Here is a 17,612-nt window from a genome sequence, read left to right as displayed (position 1 = left end):
GTTAAGCGGCTGCTCAAGGTTTGAACATTGCACCATTTATTAAGAGGTCAATTTATTATTTGTTAAGAAGGCTTTATGAAATAAAAGGGCTATTTTTCAAATCGCTCCACCCTTTAACCGTGTCGTGCTGTTTGCTGTAGTCATTATGACTTCACTTTGATTTCAATCCCACAATAATATGGTCACTAATGGCTCTGATATTGATGCTAATTGTAAGAGTCAATATTGAGGCGCAGCGGGAAACCTCAGTCGGGTCAGGTCTGTGCTGCAATCCTACACACGCTGCTGATTTCTTTCTTTATTTGCATTTATTTTGTGCAGGTTTTAAATACCTGTAAATTCAGACAATTAAGTCTACATCTTTTATTTTTCCTTTTATACTTTTGAGAAAAAAATCAACAGGCAGTTTAAACCAGTTGCAGCCAATTAACTCCAAAAATAATGCATTTATATCGCTAAATTAATACATTTCGAAAGCATACCTGCTTTAGCAGATCTTACAGGCCTTTTCATTTATTTTTAAATTGCAAGTAATTAAACATATAAGCTTGTTTTTTGTGGACTATACATGTCAAATTAAAACCTAAAATACTTTTTGTATTGTAAAGTGACTTTGAGTTTGTAAAAAGGCACTATATAAAATAACAATTATTATTATTGCATTTTAGGTTTAAATTTAGCATCCCAAAACATTTGCACAAAGCAGGCTTATGTTTAATTTACTTACAATTAAAAATGTGACTTATTATTATTATTATTTTATATTACATTTTATATTATTTTATGTTTATTATTTATTAAATGCTTTTTTATTGTAAACCGAGATTGAGTTTGGAGAAAGGCATTATATAAACTAAACATTTATTATTGTTATTATTATTATTATCATTAATAATAATAATATTATTATAGCATTTTAGGTTTTAATTTGGAGCTCTAAACATTTGTAGTCCATGAGGAGCAGGCTTAGGTGTTTAATTACAATTTACTTGCAACTATTATTATTATTTTACAATTGTATTCATTTGTTATTATTTTATTTTATATTTATTTATTTATTTGTAAAATTCTATATTCTCCAAAGAACCATAAAGCAACTTGAGAATGCTATACAGCGAAAAATGATTAAAGAAGCTTTTTTAAGTTTTAAGTGTAAGAGTGTAAAGCAAAAACATGCATATGTCTGATCATATTTTGTGTTTACAGCAGGTTATGTTTGGACACTCTCTCTCTCTCACACACACACATTTAGGGTACCAGTCCCTGGGTCCCCGTCCCCCATCCGTACACAACGTCCTTCGGCTCTCGCAGGCGCATCATGTGCCGCCGGAGCGGACAGATGAAGAAGAGGATATTAAGTGACTCTATCTAACATCCAGGACACAATGGCGGTGATTGATGGAGGACAAAGTGGGAACAGCAGGACGAAGGATGGGAGGGGGGCGTCCGTTGGGGGTCTCTGTTGAGAGCTGGTGCGCCGTCCCCGTCCGCCGTGTTTACTCACTGATGCTCTTGACAAGACAGCCATTGACACTGGGATGGATGAGTCCCGATCCGCCGCGCGGAGCCAGAGGTTAGCAGGGCTGAAATATAGAGCTCCTCCACGACACGCTCCCTTCACCTAATCTTCCGGCAAAATATTTATCATTATCAATTGGGGCCTGCTCTCTGACATTAGAATAGCACGTATGGATAAACCCCGGGAGGATTATCGATCCGCCCGGCAGCAGCTTACACAAGACTCGGGGTCATGCGGGACAATAAGAATAAAAGCATGGTATATCCAGCCCTCCGCTCGGGTTTATTAAGTAAAACAATGAACCAAATCACACCGGCATGACACAGACAACCCACTAAATCCCACATATGCTTCTGAAGGACCCCAGCGCTGCACATTTTGCTTATTTACACACTGATTTACTGGTTAAAAGTTTGAAATAATAATTTTTTTTTAAATAAAAGAAGACTGTTATATTAACCAAGGCTGCGTGTAACAGTAAAAACCGTAATATTGTGAAATTCAAAATTGCGATTCAAAATAACTGTTTTCTATTTGAATATATTTTTAAATGCATACTGGTAAAACTTTTCAGCTGAATTTATACTATATTCTAATTTGATTTGATGATCAAAGAAACATTTCTTATTATTATCAACAGTTGTGCTCAGTAAGATTAAAAAAATAATAATACTTTTATTCAACAAGTATGCATTAAATTGACAGTAAAGGTATTTATAATGTTATAAAAGATTATTTTTCCAAGTAGTTCCTGTTCTTTTGAACTTTTATTCATCAAAGAATCCTGAAATAAACATTTATTATAATAAGAACCATTATTACTATAGAATAAATAATTGATAATAATTGAGCAGCAAATCAGCATATTAAAATGATTTCTGAAGGATCATGTGACACTGAAGCCTGGAGTAACGATGATGAAAATTCAGCTTTGCATCACAGGAATAAATAATATTTTTAAATGTTTTCCAAAAAAAAAAGTTATTTAAATTGTAATAATATTTTACAATATTACTGTTACTGTTTTTACCCTATTTTTGATAACGAAAAGCTGGTCATGTAAAGGCTTCAAGCCCTGAAGTGAGTGTGTCAGATGAGGGAGGCCCCAAAATGTGCAGCTCTGGGCTTTTCCAGGACCAGGATTGAGAGAAAACAAAACAAGGTTAGTGGAAGGTATGTAAAACATTTGAAGAGGATATTTCATGTTTTCTCTTCCTGACTGAAACAGATGTAAAATCTAAATTCACATTGTGTACTGTGTATTTTTTCTCCTGTAGACCCGGCCTGGGTGGAATTGAGAAGATGGCAGGTCGATATTAGAAATGTCTGTTATGTATCTGTCATATTTCCAGCTTTATTCCTTCTGAAGTGGAGAGAGAGAGAGACAGAGAGAGCGAGAGCGCTCTGGATGAATGGCAGCAGGTGCCAGTAGCTTCTCGCCTCCCGAGCGCTAATTGACCGACAGCGTTCATACACACATTCTCACTAATTTTACATTTGCTATTCTGGAGGGTTAACCAGGCACGTCTCAAGGAATACATAGTATTTGCACTTACCGTGCAGGCCATCAATGATCTTTAAAAAAAGAGAAGGAAATTAGCAGCTTTGTTTGATAATAAGGCCTCGAAAATTCAGACGTTTTTGGAGCAATTTGTGCCACACACACACACACACACACATATCACAAAGAAAATTCCCTTGTCTGCTTTTTTTAGAATTTGTAAATGAAAAAATTGCAACAAAGAAAATTATGTGTTGATATTTTCATGATTCAGAACCGAGGAGGATTATAACATTTTTTCTTGCTATTGTGGTATAATATTCCCATATTGATTCAAATTAAAACAAATTAGTGTCAGGTACAAAGAGCATTGGGGTGGGCTGTAACACCAGTTTAAACATTCATGTATTTAAATATTTTATTCTAATATGCTGATTAGCATTTCTTATTATTATCAGTGATGGAAACTGGTTTATTCAGAAAGATTTGTCTTTTTTCACTTTTATTCAACAAGGACCTATTACATTTATCAGAAATGATAGTCAATAATGTTACGAAACAATTACATTTCAAATAAATGTTGTCCTTTTGAATTTTCTAAACATAAAACAATTCTGAAATAAACATTTAAAACAGTTACATTTCAACATTGATAATCACAACAGAGATCATAAGTATTAGAATATTTTATATGTACATTTGCATTAAAATAATTAACTTTATAGAATTAACATTACTTGTTCTGAATATTTCAGAATATTCCCCCCTCCACTTTTTATTTTAATTCAAATACAGTTGGAAACAAATAATACATACATCTTCATTGTGGCTTACACTGTTGCATTTTGGTCAGTTTTTATGGATCCAATAGAAAGCAGAAAAAAAAGGCTGTGACAACCATCTGCTTAGTCTTGATATGTCTATTCTTTCCCTTGTAGATGATATATAGTGACATTATATATTAACCAAGAACCTGCTGATTCAAGAAAATACCAGTTCTATCATTTAACATGCATTAGCATTAAATCAAAGTATAAACTAGAGGTCACATTACTGTTTTTAATCTTGTAAATCCTTTATATTTTCCACGCAGAAAGTTCTACTATCATGTATGATAGTTTACAACACTCCCTGACGTCTTTTGTAGTTCGCATTTGATCAATACTAAGGGTATAAAAGGATCAACACAGCAATGTTTTGACATAAATTCCCACGATGAGAGCTTTTGAGTTAAACAAACCTAAAATTCATGACAAAAGGAAAGAGAGAGAGCCAGCGGTGGTGTTCGGAAACAGATGCACATCGCTGCTTTGTTTTGTGTGGGCTAATTCAGATCCGAACGCAGGGAAGAGCGAGTGCCTCAGTAAATGAATTAGCCACTATTGGGTTTATGTGATCAAATATACTGTTTTGAACACTGATTTACATTATTAAATGTTTAATTGAATATTAGAAAGGGGGGCCTTTATTGAAAGCAATTGCAGTTCACACACACACACACTGCTTTTGAAAACTCCAAAGTCATCCAGTTTGCTCTAATCACCACAATTAGTCCTGAATTATCACCGGACTCTGACAGACGTTCCTTGTAACTCTCTTTTATTTCCAGGCAGCGCTAATCAGCCGCTCTCATTACTGATGCTGATTAAACTGCAAATTAGCCAGCAGTGGCCCCGTTCAGCCTACCCGCGACTCGCTCAATATCAATTAGGCCCAGCAGCTTGTCTGCGGCTCTCTGGGCGCTTCCAAATGCGTGATAGTGCCACTTATTAGTTTGGAAAACTAGGAAAATACCAATAATAAACGAGTCAGAGAGAGAAGAAGAGGGAAAGCAAGAAAAACGGCTCTTTTTTTAAGATAACTTTCAGCTCGGGGGCCAGTTTTAGGAGCATGTGCGCGAGGGCCGGATGATAATAACGGCTGTCATCTCGGACGGGAGCACGGGTGGCCCCTTATCAGGGTGTCAGCGGGGAAGAAAAATGTATTAGACAAGGTAATATCTAGGCTTTTTGAAGTCACTTTTAGATATAATGAATCGCATTAAGGCATGACAAATCTGAAATCCTACATCATTAGGTCGTTCCGGTAGCAGTGCGAATGAATAAGTATTTTCTCTCTCCTTCTAACCTCCTGGAACCGGAGTTAATGACGGTTTATTTTATTTATTTATTTCATTAAAGAGAAATCATCTAATAAGCCCGCAATTATTTTCCTCTGGTCCCTTGTAAAAAGTGTCCAAGCGATAAAAGCGGACATTAAATGGTGGGAATCCAGAAGCCCGATGGTTTGGTTTCTCATTAAGCACGGTAATTTGTGAATGAATGGCGTCGAAGCTGCAATCGCAGTGAATGATTATTGCGGTAAACAATATCAATGGCGAGTATACGGCTCAATTGCAGCAGCTTTGTGGAAATTTTCAGTGTATTGGATTGCATTTAATTCAAATCAAAGAGTCTGAACACCATTTGAGCTCTTTGCCAGGCAATAATATCTAGACTAAATCTGTACTAAAAAGTGACAGTGTGCAGCTCTGTCTTCCTGACCTCTGACCTTGCATTTTTTCATATTAAATAGTATTTTTGACTTTGAATAAAATCTGTTAATTTAGATGTTACTGCATAAATCACATGTTAAAATTATATCTCCATATATTTTTCAATGCAGCAGCAGATAGAATGCATAAGTATGTGTTATTAGCATAACATCAACATTACATGACACTCTGTAGAGCTGCTTTACAGGTGAAAGTTGTTTCATAATTAATTAATTTTGCAACAAATAACACTTTTCTTTGCTGTTTGTTACCGTAAACCTGCTTTAAAATAATATGTATTCTATAAAACACTATATAATTAAATGTAACTTGATTACATTGCTTTTGATGCTTTTAAATAGCATAAAATAGATTACCTGAGCTATAACCGCCACTGATGTGGTTGAATAATAAGAATAAGGGTTTAAATTGGCCGATTCTTTCATCTACATTTGGATATTTGAATAGAATAGAACCTTGCAGGCCTACCTTGTTGTTTGGGCGCAACTTGGATGTGCAGAGCTTGCTGTGTCATTGGCTTCCATTTATTTTTAGTTGTACAAAAACAGTCCGTTATGCTGCTTAATACTGCAAACTTGTATTTGTTGTGATATTATTTTAATTTATTATCATAATCATTACCATTCTGGTCTCTAGCGCTTTACAGGTTTACTGCAGTTTGTTATTCTTCTAGCTATTTTTCTAGTCTATAGCTTAGCGGCTAATCGATCGGAAGTCTCGCACATTCACAGGAAATAGCTTAATTCCGCGTTACAATCAGTGGTTGAGGTCTAAAAGGTGTACATTTCCTACAGCCGGAATATATTTAGACGAACATAAATGTACATATAAGTTACTCATAGCCTATGTAGCTACTTTTATTTATATAGCCTAATCATTTTTCTATCTGTTTATTTTTATGGTGCAAAATGCTGTTCTTCTGGTTTCTAATGGACTGCAGTGCAAGGGCGTTTTGTTCTGATGGCGTCCTCTGCTCTTGCTACACCTGACCCTTTTTATGATCAATACCCGTAAATGAGTCGATTTAGCGATATGATCATGAATCACGCGCGTCTCAATCTTCACCGGACGGTACTGCTTGGCGCGCAGTCTTTCTAGGTGACCCGGGTGTCTGCGCGTGGGCTCCGGCGGTGATGACATTCATCATTCCCGGCGCGATGTCTACAGTTTGACAACTCCTGACACGTGTGACATATCTCACTTTACCTGCTCCAGTCTAAAACATTACCTCCGGCAATCGAGGTGTCTATGATGTCCACTCTGCTTCCAGTGGCTGTGAGTAGATCAGATCACACAGCCCAACACAAGAGCAGTCGACAGACCGCACTGACCAGAACAACACTGAAGCAGCGTTTTCAACAACAACAATAATGTGATTATACAGTATAATATCTAAAATAATAATAATAATCGAAACAGTATTATAAAATATTTATAATGTATTAACTGTCTCAATAATTAAATGTATATAATTAAATTAATATTTTAATAAATAATATGTAGACATATTGTGTATTCATATTATTAACAAGCAGAGAACTTCTGTCCACTCAATAATAGTAATAATATGATTATAAAATATGTGTAATGTCTAAACTAATAATAATAATTTAAAATAAATTATTACATCAATAATTATTATTATTTATCAATAATTATTATTACTTAACTAGCTAATGGAGAACTTATCGGTCCACTTACTAAAAATAATAAAACATAATCATTTAAAATATGTATAATAATATCTAAAATAATAACAATAGTATAGACACTAATTATTATTAATAAATAATTGTTGTAATAATAATATTTATTATTATTATTATTAATATTATTGAAAATAGTTTTCTGTATATTATCACTTAAAGCCTATTAAGTCCCCATAAATAGTTTTTAAAAATAACAATAAAAAAGCAAGGCCAGTAATATAATTTATGCTGTAATTAAAAGATTTGTTTACTAATAGATCTGTTTAATTTTAGTATTCGTAATAGCTGCATATGATTTACATAGGCTATTAGAGTGTAGAAATATCAGACTAATTGATAATCAGCAGTAAAAGAAGAAAGGTTAAGAAAGACATAATACCATGGCACCTTTATTTAAACTATTTATGGTATTAAATGATTACTGTGTTCATACACTATGACATTTACATGATGCTCATAGATAAGCCTACTTAAAATAATTACCACGGTATAATTACAACAATGATACTGTTGCTGGTAGTGTATTTTTTTAACTATTTTTTTATCGACCTTTATTGGTAAACAGCCTACATAAATGGCATTATAAAATGTAGTAAAAATAAAGAAACAGATTTGCTTTTTGAGTTGATCTTTGAACCGTCACACGCTCTGCTTCATCTGCGCATGCGTACAATTTCTGCTGTGCGTTGATGCTTCTGTGCTAACAGGTTAATCTCGGCTGCGCGCTTCTCTTATTATAAACATATTTATCCGCGTTATCTTCCGTTTGCACTATTTCAAACAACACGAACAATGGCGGATCCAAGAATACGGCAAATTAAAATCAAGACCGGGGTGGTTAAACGGTAAGAAGGCTGAGTAATCTTATTTCTGAAGTGTACTAATGTCAGCACGGTAAGGCCGCGGATTTACCGTGCCGCTGACGGGCGTACGCCGCAGATGAGTGTCCTCATTAGGCGGAAGCTGTAAATACAGCCCGGTGCTCTAGATTTGCTTTTTGAGTTGATCTTTGAACCGTCACACGCTCTGCTTCATCTGCGCATGCGTACAATTTCTGCTGTGCGTTGATGCTTCTGTGCTAACAGGTTAATCTCGGCTGCGCGCTTCTCTTATTATAAACATATTTATCCGCGTTATCTTCCGTTTGCACTATTTCAAACAACACGAACAATGGCGGATCCAAGAATACGGCAAATTAAAATCAAGACCGGGGTGGTTAAACGGTAAGAAGGCTGAGTAATCTTATTTCTGAAGTGTACTAATGTCAGCAGGGTAAGGCCGCGGATTCACCGTGCCGCTGACGGGCGTACGCCGCAGATGAGTGTCCTCATTAGGCGGAAGCTGTAAATACAGCCCGGTGCTCTGACAGCTGCTGTAGCATTGTTCAGATGCTGAATACTCCGGTCACTTACAGTGCAGTGAATGCTCATGTTATGCAACTCATAAGTGTTATTTGTTGATTTAAATTCGTTTTATGTGTTTAGTTCATGAGTCCAACATAATTGACAAATAAATCCAAATGAGGGATTGAATGAAGAAGTTGAGGCTGTGTTAATGCCACATGCAATAGATATTTTTATACCCTGTCAGGCAGTATGTGTGTTTGTCTGGCCTATAATTAAACATAATCAAGAATGACGTAATATGATTTCTGAGTCATTTAGAAGATGTAATTGCTGATTATTTAATAAGTTATGTGTGTTTTGTATGTATGAGTATGTATGCGTATTACAGAAGATATGTGTATTTAATGCATTTTATGTTTGTATATGTTTGTTGAGTGTGTGTGTGTGTGTGTGTGTAAATGGGTCAAAGGATAGAAGTCCCATTTTATTGCACGCATCAAATTAAATTTACAAAGGTAATTTTATATACATAGAGAAAGCATATTATATGCAAGTAAAGAGTCTTTACTGTTTCTAATAAGTTTAGTGAAAATAAAATGTCAATATATGGGTGAAATAATGTTTCATTGTCATTCAGCGTAACAGATATTATTTATCGAAAAATAAAACATGCTTATTTTTATCTGCTTTTTAGCAACATCATATGACCCCTTTAAAAGATATAAAAGAAGTGATACTAAATTTTATTATATTTTAAATTATTAAAAACTTGCTTCTTGCTGACCAGTGGTTAAAACCTAGTGGTTTAAGGATTAAGGTTTTTTTTGGGACTGCACTTTAAATAGAGGGTATATACATACATATATGTATATATGTATATACACACACACACACACACACATATATATATACACACACACGCACGTATTTTGGTTTTATTTGATGTTTTTACTTTATTTTTGAATCTAGCATGAAAGTACAAACTTTGTAGCTTCAGATATGACCTGTGACCTACATATGATCACACTGACATTGATTATTTTTGGTCTGTACAACCGACAGTCCCCAGTATGACCAGGAACTTAGAAGCTCTTAACGAATGTTAGACTGGTATTAAAGTTGGTCATTTGTTGTTCTGTGAGTGTCTCTGATGATCTTGCCTCATCCTATCCTCTCTTCACCCCTCCTTTTCTCTTCTCAATCCCCACCTGACTGCTGTTTGCATTGATTGACCAGATGAGGGCCTGATTGAGATGGGCCTGTTTGATAGGGCTGGTAATGGAAGTGTGGGTATGATTCTCAGTGGGATTGAGAAAGAGAGAGGGTTAGGAAACAACTCGCACACCATGCCAACACAGGAGACAACATCGTAATGAGCCGCACAGCGATAAGAACCGAACACTCAGCCTGTCAAACTCAGCTGATGTTCACATGAGGGACCAATCACGTCTTGGTGCCTGAATTCATTTATGCTGAATTTGCTTATTGCGTGGGCACTGTTGGTGTCGATTGATGATTTTATGATGGAACATTCCTGCTGTCAGGCCCAGCAATGGCAGACACATCGTTCGTGTCTCTCAGACATGTTTCTTCTGGATTTCCCATCTGTTTTTTGCTCTCTATGTGGATGGTCCAGCCTTGGTATCGATTAGAGTGGTGCAAGCTGCTTTGTTTTCTTTCAGCTGGGTCTTTAGGTTCTATAGATTTGTCTCAGATTTCTCTCCCCATGCGAGCACAGGCCTCTGCGGTTCACTCAAACTGGGCCTTCTCGGCTCCAGGTCAGATAATTGATTTTGTCCACCTCTGAACGCTGTATTGCTGAATTGCATTTCTTCATTTGTCAGGCCCGTGAGGTGTGGGCTGCTTGATGGTCACATGGTTTACTCATGTTAAGTCAGTTTGTATGTTTGCACTAGCTTCACGTTATATCTTCACCTGCTTTTGGCCCATGGGTGATCATTTTTGTTCTGTATGGTCAAATCTTTTACAATGAAAGCCGATGCTGATATGAGGAAATCATGATGGCTGATGCAGTCAATATAGGATAAAATATAATTTTTTGATGTTGAAATACTATCCTATCTGTGTAAAAACAGGCTCCTTGGGATATTGTAAACGTGGGGAATATAATGTCCAACGGTCCAACTTTTGACAAAAAATTGCAGAATTCGATTTGGCCTAGCTCAGCGGATGCACTTAATAAAATGACAGACGTAATTTGCTTTTGTCACCGGGTCTCGCCGCCGACCCGCCGCCTCAAAAATACAGTATTAGAGGGGAGAGAATGTGTGTGTCGAGTCTAATTCTTTTCTCTATTTTCCAGAGAGATGCTTTTTCCATTAAGCTGAAGGAAGCAGCCCTGGCAGCCCCATTTACAGCTGCCCAGCTCCGCCCCTGCTATAAGCAGCTCCCACATCACCCTGCAGAAACAAGAAATTAACATCAGCATGACACTTTTTCATTAGCCTGTCCCTCACTTTTATTAGAATTATGCTACACCCCGATCTTTCCACCCCTCCGGCTTCCTCCCTGCTTGCACCCCCTCTCCTTTTCCCGCGGTCTAATTTTTTCGCGCATGTCAGAGTAAGCCTTACCTTGAACATATGTTGAGAATTGCACCAGGGCGTTGCGATTGAAGCCTGTTAAAACCAGCGTAATTGACGTAAAATATGACATATTGTCGCAGGCGGAGACGAATCTTACGGCACGCGGTCCGGGCTGGCAGTATGTTTGATTAATGGAGAAGTGTCTCCTCTCTCTCTCTTTCTCTGTCTAACACACACATACACGGCTGATTTTATGAAAAATGAATTCCGCAACGCCATGTCATCCCGACAAGCGAGCAAGCCGCAGACGGAAAACGGCTATTAGCTAGAATCATTATCAATAGTGATATTTTCAAACTCCATTACGGCAATCAGGCCGCGAATTTATTCAGTCCGTTTAGTTCATTTGGCCATAATTGATAAATAATCAAAATTTATCAATGTACTCGCTCTGCGTTTTCACTAACAATCAAGCAAAAGTGGCCCATTTGCCACCTGATTTGGTCCAAATTAGGGACTAAATTGATGATCAATTAATCCTAGTAGGGGCAGTACAGTGTCTTTGTGAGTGTGTGCGAGGGAGACGGAGACAAATGCCGTTAAAAGACAGATTAGCGTAGTGATCAGGAAGTAGCTGATGCAGGTTAGTGCCGTGGCTAACAAGCATGCAGCTTTTCTGAGATTGACGGTTGATATCTTTAAGAAAGAGGAAAAAGACGAGACTTGGGAAGGGTGTGTTTACAGTAGGATACAGTAGAGTATATAGCTAGGTGTTTGATTAATGGGTTGAAATTTTGTGGGGAATCTTAAAGAAGAGTGTTAACATCTTGCATTTGTTTTGTCTGAGTGTGTTTTAACATTTCATGTTGTTAAAAGTTTGAGGTCATTAAGATAAGAATATTTTATGCTCACCAAAGCAGCATTTATTTGATAAAAAATGCTGTGAAAACCGTACTATTGTAAAATATTAGTACAGTTTAAAATAACTGTTTTCTGTTTTAATATATCATGTAATTTATTCCTTTACATTTTATTATTACTCCAGTCTTCAGTGTCACATGGTCCTTCAGAAATCATTGTAATACTGTATGCTGATTTGCTGCTCAAGAAACATTTCTTATTATTTTCAGTGTTGAAAACAGCTGTGCTGCTTAATATTTGTGCAGAAACTGTGGTACACTTTTCCCCAGGATGAATAGAAAATGCAAAAGAACAGCACTTATTTGAAATAGAAACATTTTAATGACTTTACTGTCACTTTTGATCAATTCAATGCATCCATGATTAATAAAAGTATTCATTTCTTCAAAAACAAAATCTTACTGACCCCAAACTGTTAAATGGTAGTGCATTTAATTTCCACAATATTGTCTGCATCTTAGTTGTCATCTTTTTGTTGTATTATGTATATCAACCTTACTAAACTATACTTGCATTGTTTTTATTTGTGTAAAATGCAATAAAAAAGGTTAGTAAAGTGAAATGTCAAGGCATTTGAAGTTGGTTCTCTGATTTCAGGCCCTTAAAAGTGGTTTATTTGTATTTTGAGAGATCTGCAAGTTAGCTAGTTGTTTGTCTTCATAGGGGTACATTCTTGACAGCATCGGACGGACAAATAAGTATTGATTTTTTTTGAGTAAAACTCACCTCTCATTCTTGTTTCTCTCTCTCTCTCAGTTTGGCCAAAGAGAAGGTGTTGTACATAAAGGAGGCAAAGCAGCAGGAAGAGAAGATTGAGCGTCTCAAGGCAGAGGCAGGAGACGAGTATGTAATCAAGAAACAGGTAAGAAGAATAAACTACCTGAAACAACACCTGCCCTGTTGAGAAACCTGATGAGACTCAGTCATTTAAAGGACCATAAAAGTGCTATGTTTGGGGTCCAGAACTGATGAAAAATGCAGCGGTTGGCAACTCCATTCAGGGACCAGTTTCATTATTTTTAATTAAAATATATGCATGTGACGGACAGTACAGTTCATTGTGCAACATATAAGATGTACTGGACTAATTCTATTGTTTTGGTGTTGTCAACAACAACTAAAAAACTTTAGGCACCTTATATAAACTCACGATGGTAAATATTCCACTGAAAACATAACGTTTATTTAGAGCTTATTTTGATACGGTTATCAAAAAGATACCAGCCAGCTGACCAGCAACGCTAAAGTCAATTTTAGTCACATTTAGCATTTTGCAAGAGGTAATTTTGGACCCTGGAATGTAGAGCATTCTCAGACTGTAAAGAGAGTAAGTCATCAGTATTAATATCTGAACACTACACTGCCAGTACCACTTGGTTGTTCTGCTGTGTATAAGGAATTGCTTTGGTAACGGTGAAAGACAGCTGATTCAGTATGGCAGCGCTGTGAGTGAAATCAGGGTGAGTTTTAATGAGTTTTAATGTGCTGATGCAAAATTAATGACGTTATGTAACTTTAGAGGAGTTTTGTAATTAACAACACATGCTGCTAATTTCGAGGTTCTCAAGGAGTAGTGGCCCATGTTCTCTCTCTCTCACTTTTGCTTCATTCTCTTCTTCACTTTCTATCTGGAGTGAATGCATATATAGCTGTTTTAAAAGACTAGTTCACATAAAATTTACAATTCTGTCATGATTTACTCATTTTCATATCTGATGATAGTCGTACAAATTAGATATTGATGGTGGGACCAAGAACTTACAAACTCACTCAACAAGGAGTTTTCCAGTGAGCTCCTTCAAATGCTTAACGAAGTAATACAGACATAAAATGCTCTCTGAGAATAAGAGAGATGTTCTGGGTTTTTCTAGATGTTGTTTTTATGTGAAATAAGTCGTCTTTTTGTTTTGTTATAGTACAGAGCCTGTAAAATCTCTTAAACGTGTCTTTAACAGATGGAGGTGTTGCAAGAGTCAAGAATGATGATCCCTGACTGCCATCGTCGTTTAGCCATGGCCCACGCTGACCTGCAACAACTGTTGGTGAGAATATGAAACGCACACACTGTTTCAGATGTTGACCCACCTGAAAGGTTTGAACTCAGTGGCGCTGTTAAAGAAATAGTTACCCAAAAATGAAAATTTGCTCAAAATGTCCTCACCCGCAGGCCATCCAAGATGTAGAGGAGTTTGTTTCTTGAAACTTAGCATGACATGACTTGCTCATCAGTGGATCCTCTGCAGTGAATGGGTGCCGTCAGAATGAGAGTCCAAACAGCTGATAAAAACATCATAATAATCCACAAGTAATCCACACCACTCCAGTCCATCAATTAACGGCTCATGAAGTGAAAATCTGCATGTTTGTATTAAACAAATCCATCAAGACGTTTAAATTTAAAACCATCTCTTTTGTCCAAAATATGAGTCAATAGACTATAATAACGCTTCTTTTAGTGGAAAAGTCCATCCCATGTTGTCCTCTCACATCAAAACCCTCCCAACATATTTGTATAGAACTCTTTTGAACTGTTTTCACTTGTAAATGTTGCTTGATCTGTGCATATCTCTCCCCTGATTCAGACAAAATGATTTATTTTCACTGGAGTTTGAATTTAATATCCATGTAATGGTAGATGTTTCTTAAAAACACAGCTTTTTGCTTCACATGATGTTAATTGATGGACTGGAGTGGTGTGGATTACTTGTGGATTATTATGATGTTTTTATCAGCTGTTTGGACTCTCATTCTGACGGCACCCATTCACTGCAGAGGATCCATTGGTGAGCAAGTGATATTATGCTAAATTTCTCCAAAACTCATCTACATCTTGGATAACCAGAAGGTGAGTTTGTATAGTGTGAATATTGTACAGGAGGACATTTTTGTGTCTAGGCTTCTCCCAGGTTTTTGGATCAGTGTTAAGCCCAGGACACCTTGACATGGCATGATTATGTGTGTGAGAAAGATACCGTGTGCAGTCCGCTTCCTGTTTGTTGCCGTATATAGAGGAAGTAGGCGATTACAGGGGCCACATTAATTAACAGCAAACAAATCTGTGATCGCCCGCTGTGGCAGCTCCTGTTTGTGTGAGTTTCAATAAAAATGTTTTTTAAACCCTCTACTATTTCGTGTCAGAGTAAAACTTACCGCCAGCTGCAGCAGCAGCTCAGTGAGGCTTCACACACACTCAGTCCTGTGCTGCACTCATTTCAGTTCATTAGTAATGTTGTCACGGCAATGGCCTCCATAGAAACCGTCGTCGATCGATTAGCATTGATATGACCTACTCCTCTCACTGCCTCCATTACATTTTCACACTGTGTTACGTGTGTGTGTGAGTGTGTTTGTTTGTCTGAGGTGCTTGTGTGTGTGATTATCTGACAGGCTCACTGAGTGGATTAGCTGTTTTTGGTGATGTAGTTAGTCCCTTTCATTGTGTTACTGTGATCTGATTTACTAACTCCAACTGGATGGAAAACTCCCACTCTGTAGACTTCAGCTTTGAATTTATTTTGGCAGTTAAAAACCTAGAAGTGTAAATATTTTGTTAAATGTTCCATTTTTATATTGACTAAAATTATGCAGTGCATTTTGGAATCTGAGGTTTGGTTTAATCTAATTATATTGATATAATTCATGATTTAAAAAAAAAAAACACATTGTGATCTTAAAATATATCAGTATTTTGGATAAGAAACAAATGCGTAATACATATTGTAGTAATTATGATCAGCTCATTAAATTCTGTAACCAATGCTTTGAATTTATTGTAAATTACTAGGGTTGTAAGATGCATCATTCACTTCATTTTATTTGTTTATTATTCATATTTGTTTTCAATTAACAAAATATTAGTCATACTCATTAAGACTCCAGATTGGGTGCAGGCAATGACTTCAAACCCTTTTTATTTTCAGGAAACGGAAGAGGAATTGGCAGAAAAGGAAGAATACAAGGAGGCTAGAACTGTTTTAGATTCAGTCAAGCTGGAAGGATGATGGACACAAATGAATAAACACTCACAGACGCTAACATACACACTGGCATCCCAAGTGTCCATTCCATTTGTTCTGACTTGTTCAGTGTTTCAGAAGCAATGCCATGTGTTTACTGATTGCTTACGTTTGCATTTCAATTTCAATTTTTGTATTGATTCATAATTTAATGACACTGTTTTCTTCCTAGCCTTCTGTGATCAAATTTACACAATCATGAAATAAAGTTTCTTTTCACTATTTCAAACCCTTCTGTTTCCTTCATGCATATCGTTATTATTGAATACTGTTGTTTTTTGTTCAGCTCTATATCTTCAGTTCATTATAGTAATATGTTACTTTTTTAGATTAGAGCTTCGCCTGCTGGAAAGGGGAAAATTGTGACACATCTTTGATTTCTTGTAAGGTTTTCACATTTATTGCTGCTGCAGGTATGTGTGACTACACAAAGCTATGTAAATCTTAATATGTAAAACAGTAGCCTTTATGTTTTGATATAAGATGCCATATGTTTCCCTTCTCATAGGAGTGCAGAAATTAATGCAGAATTTGAATCTGGATGTCAGTCACATGGACAGGCTTTGCTTTCCTGCATGCAGAGGGAGACAGGTATAGCATGAAAAACTAATATATGATGAGAATATATTTCCAGCTCTCCTGAAAGGACACTGACCTCCGCTGGCCAGATTCTCTCATGCAAGCACGTGCACACGGCTTCTTTGACCTATTTGCTGGAGTAACAAATGCATATTCTGCAATTTCAATATAATTACATCATTTGAATTCAGGGTGTATTTTGTAGGCTATGAATGTCATTTTATATTAGCTATGAATATTAGAAAATGGAGGGCCTATTTCTGATCCTCTGGTAGAGATTGCATCAAGCTTTTCCCAGTCTCAGATATTACAATCAGCGTTGTCAAGGTAAATGGTGAAGAAGTTTCCTTTGCAACAGCTTACTGCTTGCTTCAATGCATTTCATATCATATAGTTGAGAATTTTTTACAGAACTCTTCAGTTGTCTGTATGCTTATGTATTGTTTTCTATTTAAAGTGGCCCAAAAACTACTTGGACTTAAACGTGAGTGTATATGGTTGCATTCAATAACAAAAGCAAACATAATACATAAGGTAATCAAACCAAGTGGCATTCATTTTTAAGAGATGGCATAATCAGTCTTCAAGGAACTGAATGTTTTAGTAAAATAATAGATGTACTGTTTACAAAAAAGACAGAAATATTTATACACTTTGTGGTTAATTTTAGTGGAACATCTGTGATGGGCCACCTGTGATTTATAAATGATTAATCCACTAAAAATCATCTTTGGCCCAGTAATAATGGAAGTTACTTCTGATGAAAGTATTTACATGTATTTATTTATATATTCATATAATTTATATTATATATAAATATATTTAATATATAACATTTTTCTTAAATATATGCGTGTGTATTTATATATACATAAATATACACAGTACACGCTAAAAAATGCTGGGATGTTTCAACCCAAC

General features: G+C 36.2%; 2 protein-coding genes across 3 annotated transcripts in view; both read left to right on the top strand.

Annotated features, from left to right (window-relative positions):
* Nucleotides 1-7,934: 7,934 nt before the first annotated feature.
* LOC107662492 (tubulin-specific chaperone A) lies at nt 7,935-16,334 on the top strand. Of its 2 annotated transcripts, none has more exons than XM_016452551.1 (4): nt 7,935-8,128; nt 12,853-12,958; nt 14,052-14,138; nt 16,017-16,334. In XM_016452551.1, the coding sequence occupies exons 1-4, from the start codon at nt 8,076-8,078 to the stop codon at nt 16,095-16,097; spliced, it is 327 nt and encodes a 108-aa protein (XP_016308037.1). In that variant the 5' UTR covers nt 7,935-8,075; the 3' UTR covers nt 16,098-16,334. The 2 variants fall into 2 exon arrangements, with proteins under 2 accessions (XP_016308037.1, XP_016308030.1); XM_016452544.1 differs by lacking the exon at nt 7,935-8,128 and adding an exon at nt 8,314-8,506.
* Nucleotides 16,335-16,412: 78 nt separating this feature from the next.
* The window catches only part of otpa (orthopedia homeobox a), an 18,075-nt gene continuing 16,875 nt past the window's right edge, over nt 16,413-17,612 (top strand). Inside the window, exons 1-2 of the mRNA XM_016452531.1 lie at nt 16,413-16,525; nt 16,621-16,703. Coding sequence (XP_016308017.1) covers nt 16,688-16,703 — 16 coding nt within the window. The 5' untranslated portion in view covers nt 16,413-16,525; nt 16,621-16,687. The remainder of the gene's footprint in view (nt 16,526-16,620; nt 16,704-17,612) is intronic.

Source organism: Sinocyclocheilus anshuiensis, unplaced genomic scaffold, assembly GCF_001515605.1.
Source record: "Sinocyclocheilus anshuiensis isolate Anshui unplaced genomic scaffold, SAMN03320099.WGS_v1.1 scaffold457, whole genome shotgun sequence".
Taxonomy (NCBI): Eukaryota; Metazoa; Chordata; class Actinopteri; order Cypriniformes; family Cyprinidae; genus Sinocyclocheilus; species Sinocyclocheilus anshuiensis.
Note: the sequence above shows the minus strand (reverse complement) of the source record. Positions and strands in the feature narration are given on the sequence as shown.